Genomic DNA, 23,004 nt, shown 5'->3' with positions numbered 1-23,004 from the left:
TTGGTAAATGTGGAATCTGTGGATTGGTATGTGTGGAATCTGTGGATTGGTATGTGTGGAATATGTGGATTGGTATGTGTGGATTGGTATGTGTGGATTGGTAAATGTGGATTGGTAAATGTGTGAGATTGATGGGTGTTATGCTGTACCATTTCCAATGTCTTTTTCATTATATAATTATGCTCTAAAGTACATCATAACTCCCATCACTCTATTCTGTTACATACAGTGGCAGAGCTGGGAGACAGAGGCCTTGCACCCCCACCGCAGGACTCCTGAAAGGTAAGTGAACTTCAAAGGGGGGAGAGGGTAGATAGTTAGGAGGAGGGTAGATAGGGAGAAGGGAGTGAGAAGGGGTAGATAGGGCAGAAGGGGGTGAGAATGGGTAGATAGGGAGAAAGGAGGGTAGCAAGAATATTGAAATAAAGAGTCAGAATGAGAGAGCGAAAATGAATGGATTAATGTGTGGATGAATTGTGTGAATGAAAGTGAATTAGTGAGTGACTGTAAAAGTGTTTGTGTTAATCATAGGTGAATAGTTGATTTGTCAAAAAGGCAAAGATGGTATAAACAGGGTGTTTATGGGACAAAAATGGCACAGGCAGGGTGTTTATGGGACAAAGATGGCACAGGTAGCGTGTTCATGGGACAAAGATGGCGTACACTCGGCTGTTTGGGAACAATGCTGACTCATGCTGGGCTGTTTGGGGGCAAAGATTGCACGTCCTATGTGTGTGTAATTTGGGTGCTGGTCAGGTTCTATGTGGGCAATGTGGACGCTGTTTTTTTTGGCGGGTTATTAAAGAAAGCACTGTTATTTAAACGTATTTATTTTACTTATAAGTTATTAATTTATTTTTCAGATTGACATACAGTTTACAAATTGGTGCAATAAATATTCTTAACATAATTTTGTAGATGTCTTTACATTTGGTGTGTGTGTGGGGGGGTGCCACTTACAGGATCCGCCCCGGGTGCCAAATACTCTAGGTAGGCCCCTGCAACAGAAACATCTCGGGGAAAAATGTCACTACTAATAGAAGACAAGCATAAGTATATCTGAGGTTTGTTTATTTTCATATAAAAATGGGTGGGTCTATTCACTAAAACTTGAATGGTTTATATTTGTATTTTTTGTTAACTTAAAAAAAATATTTTTAAAATACAATCTTGTTATTCTAAGGGGCAATGCAGTTCTGTGTAGTAACCCCTATTACAAAAAAATGGGGGATATATATTATTTAAAATAAGCGATCTGTATTATTTAAACTGAAGAAGGTAATGAAATAACCCCAGGGAAGTAAAGGGGCCAAGTGTGCTTCGCAGCCATAATCCTCTGTACTGTGTCACAGTGTTGTGCATGCAATTGACCATATAGCATTTCTTGGATAGAAGAGAAGGAAGTCTGGCTGAGCGCTAATGGGTGCACAACACCCAGGCAGCCATATAGGGAAAAGCAACAGGCACCGGCAATGTTCAGGTGAATATAACTTTTTATGCTTATATATGTTAGCAATTCTTTCAGCACAATGTATAACAAATGGACCCTGCTATCCACACTTCTAATAATAAACTAAATAAATTAAAAAAAGATTTCCAGATGCCCCCTCATCCAAAATGTAACAGTAACACAAGTGCTAGAAAAAGCACAGGCAGGGATGATAAAGTACAACAGCCTGATAATTTGGCAGTAATTCAATTTGTGCTTTGAAAAAACTGATGAAATGAGAAATGCTGGTTTAAGTCAGATAATATATCACTACAATGCCCTAAAATGAATTGGTCATACATACATTCAGGGCAAGTGATACAGAACAATTGACACTATAAGAGGGATTTTATTATGTACTTTATTCTACAGAGCAGATCTGTGGAGCAATTGCATACAGTTACATATGATCAATTCTGATAATAAGTGAATACATCATAACAGAGAAAAATAAATGTTTTCTATTAAATCCAGACAGCTGTGACTCTTTACATGAAGCGCTATTTATCTTGACAGTACTCCTGTGCTGTCATCTTATGCTAACATCATTGGATTAAATGGAATCAGCAGACCTTTAGGTGCTGTCTTCTGATAATAGAAGCCGAGACACCCATACAGGTTATATGCATCAATCACTTCCTATGTAGCTTATTTCAGTTCTTCCGACTAATAGCTGTAAACATTTTTTATTTCTATTTGTTTATAGAATGAAATCATTCATCTTTCGTCAAGTGGTTAATTTTAGCTTAAAAAATAGAAACTTGATGGAATCCTAATTTACAGCAAAAAGATGGAAATCAACCAGATAAAACTATTCTGTCGGTTGACAAGGCATGATAATCTTAGCAGTTAATAAAACTATTTAGATTTGTTACAGTTTGAAGAATTAAAAGAAAATGGATAAAAACTACAGACATTTAAAAAAAAAATACAATTAAAACAAATAAACTGCAAAGCACCAAATAAAAGTTATATGTACTTACCAAGCATTCTCCAGTGATATCATGACATGTATCAGCATGGCCAAAACAACGGCAAGGCTCACATATCCCACCAAATACAGTACCATTAATCCTTCTGTGTCCTGGCAGACAAGACTGCGAAACGAGAAGGCATGTTTAGAATTTGGAGATAAATGGACCTGTGTACCATCTTACTATTAGAGACACAGCTGCATGCAAAGGAAAACAGCCAGAAACAGAGATGGTCCGAGAACACCAGACTGCTTCACACCAAGTCCTAAAGCTGCCATCTTTAAATGTATATCATACAGTGTAAACAGTGATACTGTGTATCCTACATAATTATCCTGCATAATCTTAGCATTCAATTTTAGTATAAGGTAAGGAAACACTTGAAGTTGGTTAGAGGCACACAATTTGACACACCAAAATACTGTCTCTGCATGCTATGCTTTGCAACCAACCTTAGCAACATTTGTGAGTGAAGGACTAATAAATGAAGACTGATTTCTAACCTAGAGGAGCAGACAAAAAAAGAGAAAGGACAAAGAACAGGAAGATGAACACAACAGAAAATGAAGGAAGCTGGGGCAGAAAGTGAGAGATAAACCAACTAATCCCTACACAATGGTGTCTGGTTTATAGTAAGAATACCTGCATACGTGATTTAGTGCATACGTGTTTAGTGACAAATACCAGTACATGTCACTAAGATTCAAAGGGTTAAGGGCTTTCTTCAAAACCAATGCAAGTGAGTGACAGTGATCATTGTGCAAACTAGCACTGTCTTTGGTCATACATAGATTCATAGAATTTTAGGGCAGATAAGAACCATTTGACCCATCTAGTTTAGCTATTTTTCCAGATGTAAAGATGCAAACATTAATCAGTCATTGATCTCGTCTAAGATTCAGGATATCTTCATACCCATCCCATGCATGTTTCCACTCCCTCACTGTTTAGCCTGTACCACTTTTGAACAAAAAACAGTCCACTTATCTACCACCTTTTCATATTCGTAGTATTAGTTTCCATCCCTTCCTTTCCTCTCAATACTCAATGTTTTTTTTCAATACTGTAGTTATTGTTTTTTAAGCTTACTGTGTGCATTGGGTAATTGTGCCATTATACTTCTATTATTTTCAATTGTTCAGAATTTAAATATTTCCTTCCATGACTGCAAGTAGGCCAGTTGAAACAAAATTAATTCACTTACACAAAGTTATTATTAAAATAAAATAGGCTTGATAAATTTATTCCAAATCAGATCAGTTATCTTGGAAACTATCGGAACATTGAGGAGAGATAGAGGAGCAGTGAATTGATGCACCAATGTCTCATTCTGATTGGCCACCATTTAAAACTAATTCTTACAAGACAGGTACCATCTATTTAAAGAAAGGAGTCACTAGACACACTCTCAATTAACTCTTCTGCCTCTGCCCTCAAACATTTCTCTTAATCACTTTTTTTTTTTATTTTTTTTTTTCCAGAATCCAATGTTTATTAAGATTTTCAACATTTTCCATGGGAAGGGAAAGAGGGAAGGGATACAGAAAGAAAGAAGGGGAGGACGGGGGTGAGGGAGGGACAATCGAGAATACGCATGACATCATACAGGCAATCGAGCCATAAAAGAGCGTCAAGGTAACAGTAACAACAAGATGATTACAGTAAAAGGTACAGAGTAGGGCCAAGCAGGGCTCGGCTCCAAGCACACAAAGCCCCAGTGGAGGCGAGCAACGGACATCAAAACAGGTGCCAGGCCGGGAACACCAGGCCACAGAGCCTACGAAACGCGTCGAGACAGATAGGACAACCAGTAATACCAAGTCGATGTATACACCTCACGTTGCCGCGCAGATGTGGCAGAGAGATCCTCCAGCTCCCTGATCCCCTCAACCCTGGCCTCCCACTCCCGGATGGTCGGAGGGCAGGTGCTCTTCCAGTGGAAGGGGATGAGACTCTTGGCCGCATCAAGGGGATGGCGGACCACAGACTTTTTATATCTGGATACAGGGAGCGAGGTGTGATGCAGCAACATATGGAGAGGCTGAAAAGGCGGAGGGGAATCAGAGAGCTCCGAGAGTATCCGGTGGATCTCCCTCCAGAACTCCCGTATCCCGGGGCAGTCCCACCAGATATGCAGCATGGTGCCCACGCCCACGCCACACCGCCAGCAGCTGTCAGAAGTATGCGGAAACATAGAATGTAGCCTCTGGGGCGTACGATACCAATGCGACAAGAGCTTGTAATTCGTCTCTTGTGTTTTAGTAGCCTTAGAACTCTTGTGCGTAAAAATAAAAATTTTCTCCCAGTCCGCGTCAGAGAGTCGTGTGTCGCATACAGTCTCCCATGTCTCACAGAAAGAAGGTCTCGTGGGAAGGGGAGTATTGAGCAAGAAGGAATAAAGCGATGAGATAGCCCTCGCAGGAGGACGCTCCCCTACGCACCATCCCTCAAAAATCGTCAGGTCCCTATGTAAGCCACGGTAAGTAGGAAGTGAGGAGATGTAATGCACAACCTGGTGATATGTGAAGCGCTCCGTCCAGGTAAGTGGAACTCCCGGCCGCAGCGCCTCCAACGGCACAACCCCACCATCACTCAGCAGAGCCCGAATCCGAAGCGGCGGGGGAAGTCCCAAGAACTCCAACCTCGCCCAATCACGACCCGGGGCGAAATCAGGATTGCCCCACAGAGGTAGCAGGGGCGAAGGCGACGTGGTCAACCGAGCTCCCAGCGCCGTGGCCCTCCATACCGCCAAAGTTGGCGAGAGGAACGGGTGTCGCCCCACCCCCAAACCGGCTCTAGGGCCCCACACTGCGTGCAGCACACTGCTACGCAACTCTCCTAGCTCCAAAGCAACCCAAGGCTTTGCGGTCGGACCCACTATGTTCCATTCAATGACCCGCAAGAGGTGTGCGGCTTGATAGTATTTGTAAAAGTCAGGCAACGCAAGACCACCCGCGGATTTGGGTCGAGTAAGCTGCGAAAATCTCTGCCTGGGGCTCCCATTACCCCAAATAAAGCGAGTCGCAGCAGAGCGGAGGGCATCAAAGAAGTCGTGAGGTACTCGGATCGGGAGCGTCTGGAATAGGTACAACACCCGTGGAAGTAGGTTCATTTTAACAGCGTTAACTCGGCCCACCCAAGAAATATACAAGGGCGACCACCGTTTAAGGTCCGCCGAGAGCGTCGACAGGAGAGGGAGAAAGTTCTCCCGAAAAAGCCCGTCCACAGTAGGCGTTAACCAGATACCCAGATACTTCATCCTCCGAGTGCACCAACGAAAGGGGAAACTAGTAGTCAGCATCTGGACAAGCTGCGGGGGTACAGACACGTTTAAAATCTCAGATTTGGAGTAATTAATCTTGAGGTTGGAGAGTTCGCCATAGGAGCGAAATTCAGCCAGTATGTTGGGCAGCGTGACCACGGGATTCTCAACCACAAAGAGGAGGTCATCTGCATAGGCAGCAACCTTGTGCTGCACTCCATCAACCCCGAACCCCACGATATCAGGATTAGAGCGTATAGCTTCCAGGAAGGGCTCGAGAGACAGCGCAAACAACAGAGGGGAGAGGGGGCAGCCCTGTCTCGTGCCATTCCCAATAAGTACCGGTGGGGAGAGAGCACCGTTAACACGAACACGGGCCGTAGGCTCAGCGTACAGAGCCCTAATCCACGTCAACATGAGGGGGCCCAAACCCTGATATTGCAACGTAGTGTGTAGGAACGTCCAATCCACCCTGTCGAAAGCTTTCTCGGCGTCGGTGGAAAGGAACAGAACCTGACGGGAGCCCGCAGTCGCCCTGTGTATGATGTTCAAAAGCCGGACAGTGTTGTCCCGAGCCTCCCTCCTAGGGACAAACCCCGCTTGGTCCGGGTGGACCAATCGCGGAAGAAACCGTGCCAACCGTAGCGCCAGCGCCTTGGCAAAAAGTTTCAGGTCAGCGTTCAACAAAGATATGGGCCGATAACTCTGAGGTAAGCAGGGATCCTTGCCCTCCTTGGGTATGATGGTGATTTTCGCCGCCAGGGTCTGAGGGGCGAGGCGATGACTCTCTCGAAGAGAGTTCACAGCCGAGAGCAGACGAGGGAGCAACAGATCCGAGAAGGTTTTAGAATAACCCAGAGGCAGGCCGTCCGGACCCGGACACTTCCCCTTTGGCGTAGCCCGTAAAGCCAGGGACAGCTCCTCGACAGAAAGAGGCTCCTCAAGCGCAGCCGCCTGTTCCCGGGTAAGTCTACGTTTAACATGTCGCGTCAGGTATTGGTGGAGACGCTCGCTCGCAGAATGTGGGGCCACCCGGGACCCCCCTGGACATAAACCATAGAGGGAAGAGTAGTAGGCGTGGAACGCCTCCACTATCTTAGAAGGGAAGGGCGACACGGCCCCCGCGGCCGTGCGAATTTTATGGATGTGAGTAGCCCTTTTCAGGGGGTTAATCATTTTGGCCAACAGTTTGCCGCACTTGTTGCCGTGTTCCTGAAAGAATTTCTGGCTGTACAGGGAGGCCCGTCGATACCGCGAATTCAACAAGTCACTAAGTTGACCCCGCAGGGCCACAAGTTCGCGATAGTCGTCGTCCGTCAGGGACTGTTTATGAATAGTCTCCAGGTGCATAATGCGCCCAGTAAGCCTATCAATCTCCCGAGAACGAGCCTTCTTCCGCCGCGAACCCTGCTGAATAAAGAATCCCCGTATCACGCTCTTATGAGCCTCCCAGAGGACCGGGGGGGCCGTCTCCTGCCTATCATTCTCATCAAAGTAACTCTCCAACTCCAGCTTCGTCTGGGACACTAGAGCATCGTCAAGCAGGAAAGAGTCGTTAAGTCACCACGTCCACTCCCTAGGCCTGTACAAAGGCGAGTCCAAAGTCATGAAAACCGGTGAGTGGTCCGACCATGTCATCGGGAGAATGGAGCTAGTCCGTAAAAGGTCAAGATGGGACTGAGCAAGAAAAATATAGTCTAGGCGGGAGTAACAGTTGTGTGGTGAGGAGTAGAACGTGTAGTCGCGATCAGCTGGGTGTAAGGAACGCCAACAATCGACAAGGCGGAGGTTCGCCAAGGAGCCGCGTATAGAACGCAACTGGCTCAGGGGAGAACAGCTGGATCCCGACGAGGTATCCACCTCGGGGCAGAGAGGGACATTTAAATCGCCACCCAGTATCAATACACCCTCTTGAAAGTCAGCAAGGGAGGTGAGAATGGAGCGCAGGGCAGCATGCTGGCCCCTATTCGGGAGATAAACACTGGCAAAGGTAAACATGACCTCCGCCAGCCGGCCCTTAATAAAGGTGTATCTACCCGACGCGTCTAGTAAAGTAGCTTTGAGGACGAAGGGGACCGAACGGGCAATCAAGACAGCCGTGCCCTTAGACTTGGCCTCTACATTGTTGCTAAAGTATCCCGTGGAAAAGTGCGAGTCCCTGAAAATAGGTGCCTGGCCCTCCTTAAAGTGTGTTTCCTGCAACAAGACAATAGACGCGTTATGGCATCGAAATTCCCTAAGTGCCCTAGAACGTTTCTCAGGGATATTCAGCCCCTTAGCGTTAACAGAGTAGACCGTCAGGGGGGCTGGACAGTAAGCCATGTCGGAAGGCAATGAACTCAACGTCCCAGACAGGGAGGGCGAGAAAAGGAGGATAGGGCGCAGGGGGGTGTGGAGGGAGGTCGGTAAGAAGGAGGGAAGGAAACCGCAGGAAAGGAGGGAAAGGGCAAAGGTAATGTGGGGTGAAAGTGTCAGTTACCGGGCAGAACCTGTGACCCAGAGGGGGATGACAGGAACCCCAGAGAGAGGGGGAGTGACACCAGAGCCCCGTGGGGAAGTGAGAGTAGCAACCAAAGTAGAATGCTTCGCAACAATAACTAAGTTGCGAGCTGTATCTAGAAAAGAGCAGTACGGAACGGTCCGCCACCCGCTCTGTGACGTAAATAATATAGAAAAAACACCAAAAACAAATAACAATCGGTCAATGTAATGCGAAGTAAGGCAGTAGAGCCAAATGAGAAACAACAGGCAACCAATAAGTGCCCCGACAGGAGAATCAGGCAATCAGGCATGGACAGCCAAGACCCCGCACCCGACGTCGAGGAACAGTGAAGATCCAAGGGCAGCCAACTTCAGTAGGGCCACAAATATGCACACATGCATATATAGATATAAATAAAAAACAAAAAAAAAAAACCACAACACAACATATGAAATAAATAACAGCGATACGGGAGAAAGCATTGCCAAGGATATACGGATACAATTAGTAATCGATGAATGCCTCACAGTTATTATTCCTTTTAAGCTTCAGCTTTAAGTTTTTCTTAAATCTTAATACCCTATCAGTAATCGGCAGACTGACTAAATTCCACACTAGGTCACAGATTCGAGATTCATGGCAGAAAGATCTAAATGAGATGTGCATAAGCAAAGCTTGCAAGGTAGGGTAATTCAAGTGTAAATTCAGTGACTTCCAAGCAGCAAACAAACTTGCCCTAGCAGGAGATGAGCTGAATAGCTTGCAGACGTGGCTTGTTGTTTTGTAGGAGAATAAAGGGCAGTTCAACTAATAATCCCAGCCTACAGCTGCCCCAAAACAGCAAGTACACATGGGGCTCAGCAGCTATTACCAAGCCTGCTTGCCAAAAGCATAACAAAATGCAGAAGCCGTTGACACTCTCTAATAGAGTTGTCATTGGTTGCAAACCCCTTACCAACACAACCTTGCCAGTCCAGTTGACCTTGAAGCACTAATCTGTTTGCCCTGTGTAGTGCCCCGAATAGTCACAGTAGATAGAGAGCGATGCCAGAGTGGACACATGCATTTATAGGCAGACTAACCAGCTGTATATGACCCTCATTGGCTAAGGCACGCATTACACAGTGAATGGAAAGGAGTTGCAGAAGTGTGGCATACTCTACATAAAGAAGGCAGAATATATCGTTAAGAAATGTAGTCATAAGTAACCTTATGATTAACTGCGTTTTAGACCATTAAATATTTTGGCTTAGGGTCCCTAAAAACCTGAGTTTGCCCTTGAAGGCCGGGTGAGCACACTGGTGTCCCCTGTGGAAGGTATTGGTGGGTATGCTACATACACCGCAAGGGAAGCCCCTGCCAGTGGGGAGCCGTACAACACCCCGCCGCAGGACGCAGTAGCCTCGGACAGCGTGCAACATAAAACAATAAAATAACAAAGATAGAAAAAAAATAAACATAAACAAAAAAAAATAAATAAAAAAAATAAAATAAAATAAAAACAACGGCTCACGTGGGCCATGCGGACAACACGGCACGGAGAGTAAGTCCCAGTCAGTCCTGGAGAAAGCCTCAAAGAGAGAGCGAGGACGTCCATAAGCGATGCGGGTGCAGCATAGCAGCACTCGGCGTCGGGCCACGTAGAGGCATCGGCGAAGTCGGAGCACACCACCTAAGGCTGAACCGGAACGTCATCCACTGCAACTCGACGGGGGGGTCCAGCTTGTCGGCGTCCATTCACCCCGGAGGCAGATCGGCGTGGTCCAGGTCCTGGGTCCCAGCCGAGCCAGTCCTCAACGGCGATCTCCGGCAGCCCCAGAGCCTGTAGGAAGGGAGGCACATCCGCAGGAATCCGCACCGTCTCCGCAGCAGAGCCCCTGCGCACCATCAGCGCAAAGGGATATCCCCATCTATAGGGGATCCCACGTTCCTGCAGGACCGCCGTGACAGGCCGCAGAGCCCTGCGAGCCTGGAGCGTGAAGCGGGACAGGTCCTGGAAGAGGGAAATCTGGTGCCCGTCAAATGACCAGAATCGCCGGGTCCTGGCTCTCTGCATAATCTCCTCCCTTTGGACGAAGCTGTGCAGACAGCAGATAATGTCCCGCGGAGGATCCCCAGGGCCGCCACCGTATCGCAGGGCCCTGTGAGCCCGATCAAACTTAATAGGTGGCCTGTTGGGGTCGTCAGGCCGGCCCAGGATCATGGAGAACAGCCTGTCCAAAAGGCAACGGAGGTCCTCGGGGCGTTCTCCCTCGGGCATACCCCGCACGCAGATGTTGGAACGACGGCTCCGGTTCTCAAGGTCCTCCAGATGATAAAACAGGTGAGTAAGTCGAGAGGTACAGGAACGCTGAAAAGACGTAAGCTGGCGGTCAACGTCGCGCGTCCGGGTCTCAGCGGTCGAGAGTCGGGCATCCAGGCGCGTTATATCGGCGCGCAGGGCCGTAACCTCCGCACGAACAGTCTGTTTCACCTCAGACACGAGAAGGCTGAAGTCATCTTTGGTAGGCAAAGTGGAGAAGATGCGTCGCCAGTCGCGGGAAGAAGGCTCCGGGGAGCCACTCAATGGTGGCTGTGAAGAGGACTCATCCGAGGCCTGGGAGCACGCGGGAGACGGCGCCATGTTGGAGTCCTCCGGCTGAGAGTGTAGCAGGGCCGGAGTCTGGAAATATTCCCTCAGCGAAGCCGCGGGAGCCCTGCTGGCGGTCCCCGGAGTACCCGGGTCCGTTGGCACTTTTTTATTCCTGCCCATGTCAGGCGTAGAAGGTGTTTGCGAGCTAGTTTAGGAGCGGGTGGAACGGAGCACACAAGTTAAGCAGCCATTCTCGTCGGCAGGCTAACCACGCCCCTCTCTTAATCACTTCTAATGCAACCCTGCCAACAGTCAGGAATTTCCTGGGACAGTCCCTTTTTTGGGGGTCCTGCCCTGCCAAATCCGGGTCTGTCTCGGCATTAAAATACTGCCTATGCACAGCGCATTACATTGTACACATTGCCTTTTAACTGTGCATGTCTAAGACACTAACAGCCTAAACACTGTACTGGGTAAACTAATGCTCAATGCTGCCCCTTTAGGCTGACCCCCTTTGTCCAAGGAAGTTGGTGAGTATGCTTGTGTCTCCTACAAATGGACTGTCCCTATAATCTTAGAGTAGATGCATCTGAAACAGGTGACTCAAGATAACTACATGATTTTGAATGACCATCTTTGCATCACCAGTTGATTAGTGACATCAAGTTTATATAATTGGAAGTACGCATACAATTAGCATTTGAAAACATGGAGCTAACACCTATAGACTGATCTGATACTATTTATCTGTAATCATTTTTGTAACTATAATATGGCTTAATAATACACCTGCTGTTCTACTATACATTTGTAGCAATCTGGATTCTGGTATCTTAAAATTTCTATACATTATAAGTAAGGTATTGGATGGCTCATTCATCCATCCATGATTTAATTCACTCCAAAATTAATTTGAGTGCCTTGTCTCAGTGTTGTTGAAAACAAAATTAGTTTCAAAATATATTACTTTTTACATTTTTAAAAAAAAAACATGTCAATTAGTTTTATGTGATTAATTTATACAAAATTCCTTGATAAGAAATTGCATGCCCAAATGAGCCACCATGTTGCTGCCTTATCATCTTATGAATAGTCGCCTTGTCATAGGACATTTGATATAATACCCAGTGGCATAGTCTATTCTAGGCCAGCTGGGCACATGCTGCAGGTCCAGGGGGTAAGTAGGTCTGCTTCATAAAAAGGAACCAGCTGCCCTTTTGGGTGATCAGGCTGCCTCTAGCACCACTGTTCGATTTGCTGTTAAAAGGGAGATCACCAATTTCCACAACTGGCCCATTAACACTATGGAGGGCTGTTTGATGCCCAGCAGTAAGGATGGCACTCAAAAGGTTAAAACAAGCACAATTGTCATGAAAAGTAAAAAATGTTCTTGCTTAATGAAACTTACTCAGTATTTTGTAGCAGAATTTTTAATTAAAAAACCTAAGCCTTAGCTTCAACAAAGCTGGAGTTTGTTAGAGTGCCATGCTTTTGCAATTGAATTCCAGTATAATGCTCATCAAGGGTCATGGGAAATAAAGAAAATGTGCAGAAAATGTCCTGGCTGAGCTTTTGGTAATAAGATAAAATAAAAACACTTTAAAACAAAGAAATCACAAAAGTGGAGTAAAAATGATATATTTAATGGCTGAGATGATAGTATTTGACACTCTCCATGATGGTTTGTGATTTTGGAGTAACTCCATACTTTCTCAAGGCCACAATAATATTTGTATTAAGTTTAAGGTGTATGGTAAATAATATTGCATTCCAAACTCACTTCACAAGATGTTCCACTGTATCCAGGTGGACAATGGCAGATCTCTACAGCCAAAGCGATGTTTCCAGAAGATGAGGATTGGCTTCCTACCTCCAAAGTGACGGCACTTAGCCTAAGATGAGAAAGAAGTTATCAGAGCTCTAGTAACTACAAAAGTTGTCAAAAAATAGTAAAATAACAACTTTGCATTGCTTAACGATCTTTTTTATTTGATTTTTTAAAAAGTAAACGTTACACATTTTATAATTACAGTATCGTGTACTATAACCTTCTAAAAAAGAAAGGCTTGCAAGATGTACACAAGGCCCAAATAGTAAGCCCAATTGAAAAAGAACATCTGCCCGGCATTCAGCAAAATGATAAAATTCATACCTTTTCTTACAGCTGTCAGCTAATTTACAAAATTAGCCCCTTGCTGTGAATCTGCATTTATCTAAAACAGCATATTGGTTTCTTATTTTTTGCTGTATTCTCAAATAACATTCCTTTTCTTTGTGGCTACATTATTTTTCTTTATGGCCTATAAAATGCTGATTGAAATTAGTAAAAATGCTTGTAGATACTTCTGTTTTAGTGTTTCCTTTTATAATGGACCAGGTGGCTTTTTAAAGCATGTGGTATACTTTATACGTGGAAATAAAGGCCTAGGTTTAGTCATAATCAGGAATTTTTATTGTTTACATTTTTCTACATGTAATATGTCTATGACATGAAACATTCTTTGTAATCGCTGATGAAATAGCATCCTAATTGGGGAATGAAGAATCCTACACATATCTAAGGGATACCTCTCCAACATTTTAGGTGTTGAAATTGGAAAACCTCTGCGTGCGGATGTGGCTAGAGGTGGGGAGGGGCTGTAGATAAACCCATGAGGAGACGTGGTTGGGGCAGGACCACTCACTCATCATACCCGAAGTAGCTACCTTGTGTGATTTGTAACTGCACAAACCTCCACAAGAGGATCCAAATGCCCACATAGCAGTTGGGCAGCTAAGTATAATAGAGGGGCAGTGACAAAAAATCAAGAAAATGAGGACTCTTGGGAGCCACCAGCAAAACTGGAGCTAAAACAGGGGCTAAACCTGGAGCCATTACCATATAAAACAAATGAAATGTATCTAAATCTAACACTTTGCTCCAGCAAACCTGCACTTCTGCCTTTATATATCAGGTCCCTAGATGTTACATTAGCAAATCAAAAATGAACATAACGTTACTTGAAATAAAAGTAGAAATGCCAACAAAAATGGTTATTCATCAATTATTTAAAATATATAATGACTAATTACATTTTGTTGTAAAGATATGAGTTAAATACAGAATATTTGTGCCAAATCAGATTGGCTTTTCTACAATAAGATCTTGTCTAGTTTGTTTATAGAGTTACTGGTATTGTTATAAATCTACAGCTTTTTTGAGAAAGTCGACGCAGACTATGTTGTATAATACCTTATTAATTAATAACTAATTTCACAAATTAGGTACATCATGTGATATAGTATTTATCTTTGCCCCAAGCAATATTCTCCAAGTTTCTTAGACAAAGCAAAACAACCTAAATTCAGTATAAGGGAAAAATCATGACCTGTATTTAGAGGAAACAGTCTGTTGTAATCTAGAAGAGAACCTTTCTTCTATAGCTGCTTTCTCGCTCTTATGCTTAATATAATTTGGCACAATGTGAACCTGCTATACACAAAAGCATTTTACACTGCAATACTCAGCATTTGTATTCCATACGCTGTTCCAATTTTCATTAGGTTTTGCTATTTGGAAAATGGAGTTTTAATGTGTTTAACAATTTCCAGTGTTATTCATTTAAGAAAGCTACAGTGCATTTGTTCTTCAATTTGCTCATTTTTATTCCCAATGAATTTCAATTTAATACAAAGCACTGACGGTAAGGCTTCTGAATCTCAGTATTTTGAAGGCATGATTGACATATATATCCTTGTGCATTTCAGCTTTATATTTAACTTAGCCTGGCCAAACCTGATCTTTCTACGTGTTTTAACTAATCATGTGAAGCCTGTAGTAGAGTACATAGTTCAAAAAGCTCTTATGGCCAAATTGGTCCTGGGGAAACAAAACCATTATAATTTGTGATATAGTTGAGTAGTGCATTTTAAGAACTTTTCCTGGATTAAATGAAATTTTACAAAGCCTTCAAATCTCTTAGGTTTCTTTTCCAATGCTATTATACTTTCAAACTGTGTATGCTTCTCTTTCAGCTCTATTATACAGAATGTACTGATCTACAAGTGTCTTGAAACTACTTTGTTTACAAGTTATGGCATTGAAGAGGATTTGTCACTTTCTTAGATATATTTTAGTATAAAAACTAAACATATACATTGGTGTACTTAAATATGTTCACAATTTTTGTCTTTCAGGATCAGCATGATTATTTCTCTTAAAGGTCATCCTACCCTCTTGTTAAGTTATTGTTAAGTTATTTATCCTCTTTGGTGCCTGTCATACAAAGTAGGGGAATGTCAGGAAATTAACTTAACTAAGTTAGTAAAGTGCTTTATCTATCTGAGCATAGCCACTTAATTGTTACAAGGGCTAACACCGCCCTTCTCACGAGAGTAACTTGCCAGGGTCACTTTCTAGCTCCTCCGCCTAAGACCTCTGGCCTGGATAGTGGATTCGCTATTGCTTGTGCCCTGCCCTCAAACATGATGTTGAATGCAGACCACTCTTGTGCCTCTGGTTTTTTTTTTTTATCATGTCAGGACTTAAATTTATTGAAATTGTTAAATTTATTGAGAACTCTCCCTTTAACAACATACACTAGTACCACTGAGAACTACCACTCTATGAAGTCCACATTTAAGTGCAAAGGCCTAGTATGCACTCATTTTGAGGTCACCCCTACTCTTGTCTGTTTTAGGGAATGAGTCTTTCTGTCTAGGGAGGCCAATGATGTAAATTAAACTCTCAATATGACACAAGGGATGAAAGAATGTGCAGAATTGGCTGCTCTATATTTAGAATAGGGTTGTAGCTTTTACTGTCCTTACCCTACAAAAAAACCTGACAGTATATGTAGTGAAAAAGAACGGGACAAAAGAGTCAAATACAGTTGTAAATGATTAGCTGATGAGTCATCCAAGTAAAAGATATGTACAATTAGTACAAGTTGGATTTGATACCTGAAAGTGGCTTGTGGCTGAAGGCTGTAGGTTCCTCGGATGAGAAGTCTCTTTATATTTGCCAGAACAATCATAAAGTCATTTCTGTTGACTTGGTATTCTGTTCCATAGATGATGAAGGATTCTGGGTGTAACAGTATTGCTTCAGTATGTTCCTCAAATGGTTGCAAGTGAATATCTGCCTGAGTACTGGCAATTCGCAAGCCATTACCCTGCATAGATATTTTGAATACATAACAGAAAAATAGACTGTTCAGTGCAATAACATACCTGCCAATTGTCATGACAAACTGGCCCGCTGTCAATGGACTGGCTGTCTGCTGGCAGCACAGGTGCAATACCCTTTTCTTTGAAAACAATTTGTGTGTGTAGTGTCAGTATGGGCTGGACTATGGTGTAACTTGGACTTGACGATGGTGTTACATTGCCAGAGCATGATTTAATGTCATACACAGTGTCCATGGTACATATCTGGTATAAATATTAATGTATATATCTCTAATGAATATTTTGCTGGTACAATGATCACAAATAAAAAAATATATATTTTTACTAAATGCCATCATCATAGTGGACCCTTGGTAGGTTTTAGGGAGGCATGGGGGTAGTTTGCCCAGAGTCCTATTATACTGTATATGAAGGCAGCCCTTCATGTAAGTGATTTAACCTTCCAGCAAGACATTTTTAATTCTAGAAACTGAAGAATGGTATACCAATTTTCTACAATTCTCTGATCACACAATACAGTCAGAATCAAAATTTTAAAACTTTACAACATAATCGTTCTTCATGAATGACCAGTGTTTTCTAACAACTATTTTCTTACAAGCTAAAGCTGGAAGGTGCATGTAAAATACTGTACCTCAATAATGATATTTGGATAGTATCCCAGGTAAACAGCATCTTCCTTTACAGATGTGTCGTAGGAGATTGTATAAGTGAGTTGTCCTCCCACTGCTGTAACCTATAAACAATAAAATAATATTTTACATTACTTATTTTAAAATATGCATATAAATGGATGTTTAATAAATAGTATTAACCAAGTCAAAATCTATTAAAAAAATATATTTCAAAAAGGAAGAAACAGGGAAAATGCTCATGACATAAAAACCAATAAAACATTTTTTTCTAGGTATGCAATATTAAAATCTAACATATATTAAACACTACCCTATGTGTCTCATAAAGAAATGTATCTGCAAGACCAATATCATTTTATTACTAATTACACCCATATTGTCGTTCGTATGATGCATTTTTGTTTGTATTTATTGGTTGTATGTATGAAATGTATTGTCCATATAATATTTATAGTTCCTTGCCCATGTACACTTTTTAAATTCTCACAACAACAACTTGAAGGTTAATGAATCAACTCACATACACTTAACTCTCCTTAGGCAAGCCTATGTGAGTTTGAGAACATTTTTGTGAGTGCTAATGTGAACTGGCTTTAGTAAATTTGGAAGTCGGGGTTTTGTCCAACTCGTGCAGGTTTTCTCCTGTTATCCAGCAGTGTTTGCCAATTTACAAGCACTCACAGTTTAGTGAATAAAACCAAGAGTTAGGGACAGCATTGTGTGCTGAATGTAAGCATAGTATCCTCCTCCTCCTCCAGACGGTCCTAATGGCCAGAGCTGGCCAGAGGCATGGCTAGGTTTAGCCTTTGTTTCTCTGGCTTGGACACATCTGTTTCGGATGTAAATGTTCACATTGTTACATAACAATTTTAAAATCACCTTATGTTGTTTTATACTATAGCGTAGTTATATATAACATATGACATTATCAGACTAAGCAGTGACACATTATAATTCACTAACTATCTGAGTAGGTGGGAAGTAATCTGTAGAACAAACGCTTCTGAAACCCTATGACTCTAATAACTGAAACATATCTGAAAATAACCAATAACGATGAATAAAATATAGATCTGAAACCTAACAATTTAAAGCACATTATAATGTAATGTAAGCAGCAAGCCACAGAAAAAAATCTGTTTCTCTGCAGAGTATTAGACTGAATAGGGAATTCTTAATCTATTTCAATACAAATAGCATTCAAACTCCATTAACTACCTCTGAGTACTGTTCTTATTTAAATGAATTATAGGGTTTTCATTTGCTGTTTTAAAAATATATTGGAATTTTACTGCATTTTCTTCAGTTGCCAGCCTGTGCCTCTGTTTCTAAGTCAGAAAAACATGAGGTATGCAAGGAATGATCCGAATATTTTCATTAAAGGTTTGAGCAATGATAATCATCAGAACATTTCAAAGAGCTAACTAGAATAAGGTATGTGGATATACATATTCTTTCGTTTGATTTTCTTTCTTCTAAAAGCCTACGTTTGTTCAAATGGAACACATTCTACTTGTCTTCCAAAACAATTTTGCATAGAAAAGGTAAACTGGTGGGAGAACAGGGACACTCTGTGTAGAATGAATGTATACTGCAGATTTTGCAGGTAGCAAATACTCCACAAGCTGCAGGGGACCTGGATCCTCCTCTCTGGCAGCTGGTGAATGTCTGTCCGATGAAACCCCTCTACAGACCAGCCCCGGAGCAAGAAATAGGTGTAGGGGCACCATGACCGGGGAAGGAACGAGGAGCACCCCATGACCTAACAAGGGGTTAAAATATTGGTTAGATACATACATCCTCTGTGACTGCTTGGCCCCTGTGTGAACTTTTCCCCCCACACTCTGAATGTTCAGGAACAGGAAGAAGGGGAGGGCACTGGGTGTCATCAACTAAATAAATTTGGGAACCTGCTCACAGATGAGCTTGTAGGTTTTTTAAGTAGGCGAAATTCCCACCCTCCCTTCCCTCTTTTTCTTTTGTTATATCGTCTTGTGTGGCGGTTGGTGTTTACATTTTGGTCATTGTTAATATGTGGTTGGCTGGTTCGGTGCTTGAGACAACTATCTAAGGTATGGTTGTACTCGTGGTGCCCATGCCTCAGGGCGGAAGTGCAGAACACTCCCTGGGCGCCTTGCTCAGGTGATACGTTGGGTGACGTGTGGTTGCTGGGCTTTGGACGCCGGCAGCCTCTACAGGTGACGTGGTTTGTTACGCCCTTACCAGCCCTATAGATATACGGTGTTATATGGTTGGCTTGTAGCCAAGAATTTGTGGTTTATAACGTTTAAGAAATATGATAATGAGTGTCACGGTTGGGGATAATACCGGGATTTTGACCGTGGCCAAATTTATCCAAAAATCGAACAATAAAGCAATTTTAATTACATACATTGTCTATGTGTCTTATTTGGGGAATGGGGCCGAAGTTGACGATACTAAGGTCATGCTGCCCCACACTTCCACCGGGGCTTTTTTGACGGTGCTCGGTCATAGAAGCCCTGGCGGAAGTGCCGGGTAGCAGCGGAAATTGTCTACGCACATCGCGCAGACATTCACCGGCTGCCCCCACAACACAGCAGGCAGTCTGATGCATAGGGGGACAAGTCTGGGGATGCTTTGGTAAGTCAGGGGGGGGAGAGTGACATATCAGGGGATAAAGGCATATAGAGGGTATAAGGCATATCTGGGGGGCAGAGTGGCATATAGGGGGCAGATGTGCATAACTGGGGGACAGGTTGGCAAATAAAAGGATCATAGTTTTTATTAAATAAGAAAAAATAGTTTCCATGTGAATTAATATTTACTAGTAATGTTACGCTGGATCAGGCACCACAGGAGGTGGACCCACGATGCAGAAATGTCTCCGAAAAACAAGCCGGGATCGAGACAGGCAGCACAGGAGCGTGGTAAATACAATAGCCGGGGTCGGGGCAGGCAGCACAGGATCAGGTTCAAATGACAAAGCCGAGGTCGGGACAGGCAGCGCAGGATCAAGGTCAAATAACAAAGCCGAGGTCTGGTACACGTGGAGATCAATCAATAAACAGGAGCACCCAGAGAACATTAACATGGACTCGTTGAACGGGCAAGGAAACAAGGAACCAGGAAGGTTTAAATAGAACCAATGGCGGGAGAGCAGGTAAGATGACGTCATCGCGACCGGCGCAATTAGCGTCGTCGCGATGGCAACAACAAACAAAACTTCCTGCCTGTGTTACCTCCGTGAAGGACACGGAGGAGCCACACAGGCAGGGGAGGAAAACAACCTCCGTGGACATGCAGCGGCGATCAAACACTTGATCGCCGCCGGCATGCCCGCGGCGGTACCCAACGAGATCCTCTCTGCCTGTGTTGCTGCCGCGAGCGACGCGGCAGTGCCACACAGGCAGGGAAGGTAAAACCACCTCCGTGGACATGCAGCGGCGATCAAACACTTGATCGCCGCCGGCATGCCCGCGGCGGTAAACTACGAGTTCCTCTCTGCCTGTGTTGCTGCCGCGAGCGACGCGGCAGTGCCACACAGGCAGATGAGGTGCTGGTCGGGTACCGCGAGCATGTAGCGGCGGATCGGTTTTCCGATCGCCGCTGATATGCTGCGGCAGCCCGAACAGAGCTGTCAGGAACCGGGAGGCGTGCCTGCTCAATACGCACGCCCCCTCGTGTGCGTGTAGAGCGCACGTCAATACACGAGGGGGACGTGCGCGAGGGACGCCGTGGGACCCCGGCCGGACAGGTAGGTGTTACAAATAAAACTTTTTTCCTATAGGGTAGTCTTTCTTTTTTCCCTAAATTAATATTCACATTTTGGGAGGTAGCCTTATAATCAAGCAAATACAGTGATATACAGTGATATAATGTAAATCACTTAATGTTTTCAAGTAACTGCATATTAGCCATTTGTATGTGTTTTATATCTGTTAATTTATCCTAATCTACTAGAATAACACCCTGACTTCTCATCATACTACTTTGTGGTAAACAGCAGATAGTACAGTCTACATTACCCAGCCAGTCATTCTGACTAATAAAAGTCTATGAAGGAACAGACATCATTAGCTGTGCCACAAAGAATCATCTACAAAGGATGTCCCTAAAGGGCAGTTATTTTATTTTAATCCCCCTCAACCAGAAACAAGATGAGGTGAGGAGGAGACACGGTTTTTAACCACCCACCCCCTTAGGTGGTTGTGGTGAGGGACATGTTTGGCAATATACTCCACTAGGTTAGTTTAAATACCCACTGTAAACGTGGATTTTTTTATGCCAACTTGCAAGAACTAGCAGTTGACTGAAATATACAGAAACAAAATAGATGGGGTGAGCAGAGTATTTTTTTCTACTATACCACCCATGTTGATTTAATTGCTCTTGCCCCACCAAGCACGGGGCGGGGAATCATCAGCATGCCGTTGGTAAATAGAGGGTCTTTGAGGCGGCTGTTTATTTTTCCTTTCATTTTTTCCTATTTAATGATTGTGGATAGAAAGAGGGATGGACATTACAATTATCAATATCTTGCCAGTTTTTATCTACATTGTGCCTGTATTAATCAATGCAGTTGTCAACACATGAGATTTACAATGATGCATTATTTGCTGTCACTACTGTCTAATTACAGGCAGTTCAAATCACCTTCATAAAAAGATCACAACAACTATTAATCATCTAGTGGAAAATCAAAATATGCAGTGGAAGATGCTTTAAATTCCAGGCTGAGGATAGTAAAAAAGAGCATTGACAGATATCTGGAAGTACATAAAGTGCATAAAGTAGACATCCTGATCCCTTCTGACAGCCAATAAAGAAATATTCATGTTTTGAGAGCACTACATGAAGATTTACTGAGGGAAACTGAGGGTTCATTTAAGAATTTGTATTAACTCAATTGAATTTGTCTAAGTAGGTAATAAGAAGTTAAAGGGTAGACACAGATTCTTATTAAATCTATAATGTCTACTTTTTTAGACCAAATTATCAGTGTACATTGTTTTCCTTACTGTATGTGTAATCATCTTTTATTTTTTTGTGTTAAAGATGAAACCCCAAGAAAACTTTTTTAATTAATGCCCATCCAAATCTAAAAATGCCCTTCTTAATGAGAAAGTCCAGTCTTCACTTTTTTAACAATGTGCTTCAAGTGGATTTGATGAGTGATTCAGGTTAAACCATTCCATATCCTTAATAAAAAAATGCTTATAAGGTTCTGATGCTATGGACTTACCGTCAGGTTAAATAATATTTAAAGTTAAAAGGGTAATTGATGTTGTTGGCTTTACATAGCCCAGATAGGAAATTTATAGGCAAAAATTGGTGTTACAATCAAAATCAAGTGTGGAATATCTGAAATGTTACACTTTATCAAGGTACCATGTAGTTCATACCACTAGTAACTTTAACAACCTGGAATTATTCCCGACATTGGGTCAGCCACATAAAGCCTTGTTAAAAAAATGCCTTATTAATATATATTTTTCAGTGCATTGCATCAAAATTATGCTTAGGACCAATGTTCCCTCTAAGCTGTGCGCTTGTGCGCGCGCACATAGCTTTTTTAGAGAGCGCACACGTCCAAAAATATTTTTTTTTAAACTTTATGCGGCGCGGATATTGTGTGCACAAAATTTTTGGTCTGTGAAAATTTTTGCACAAGACAAATTTTCTGCGCACGCCAACTAAGAAAAATTAGATGGAACATTGCTTGGGACTAGTGAAAATGTATTTGCCAGTGTATTATTGAGTATTTACGCAATTACTGGCTACATAAAAATGTCATACTTCTATACATTTTAGACATCTCTTTTTTAATGTTTCTCAATGACTGGTAACTTTTAAAACATGTATAAATGACTTACCATATATGATAAACTGCAAATAAATACACATTTCTTAATGCATAAATAAAAGATATATTGGTATAAATATATTCTCGAAAAATAAAAACTAGGTAAATTATAAATATAATCTCTCTTAAAAAAACAACTGTGTCTCAAAAACAGCTTCCCATTGCCAACACTGTCTCACAAAACAGCTTCCCTTTGCCAGCCATGCCCCCTAATAGCTTATCAGTGCCAACAGCTTCCCAGAGCCACCCCTGACCCCTAACAGTTTCCCATTGCCAACCTAGTCCGAGAAACAGCTTCCCATTGCCAACCTAGTCCAAGAAGCAGCTTCCCAGTGCAGAGGCGTATCTACTGAAAATAGCGCCTATGGCAAGCACTGAAATTGCACCCCTGTCCAAATATCTAAAACCAATTTACTAGCCCCTGCTGCCCATATATATATAAATATATAAATATTAGACCATGCTGCCGATAGCAGGTATAGATCAACACACAAACCCAGATCAATTGAAATTCACTTGGGATCTCAGCACTGAAGGTATATATCAAATAAACAGAATCAGACATACAAATCCTAA

General features: G+C 42.8%; 1 protein-coding gene across 1 annotated transcript in view; it reads right to left on the bottom strand.

Annotated features, from left to right (window-relative positions):
- Window positions 1-23,004, bottom strand: part of LOC149275966 (laminin subunit alpha-2-like) — a 411,836-nt gene that overhangs the window by 196,373 nt on the left and 192,459 nt on the right. Inside the window, 4 exon segments of the mRNA XM_089504075.1 lie at window positions 2,473-2,586; window positions 12,560-12,671; window positions 15,721-15,932; window positions 16,583-16,684. Of these exon segments, the coding sequence (XP_089360201.1) occupies window positions 2,473-2,586; window positions 12,560-12,671; window positions 15,721-15,932; window positions 16,583-16,684 (540 nt within the window).

Source organism: Sceloporus occidentalis, unplaced genomic scaffold, assembly GCF_023333645.1.
Source record: "Sceloporus occidentalis isolate IW3139 unplaced genomic scaffold, rSceOcc1.0.p SCAF_254, whole genome shotgun sequence".
In the NCBI taxonomy this organism is placed as follows: Eukaryota; Metazoa; Chordata; class Lepidosauria; order Squamata; family Phrynosomatidae; genus Sceloporus; species Sceloporus occidentalis.
This window is presented reverse-complemented; position numbering and strand designations above follow the sequence as displayed.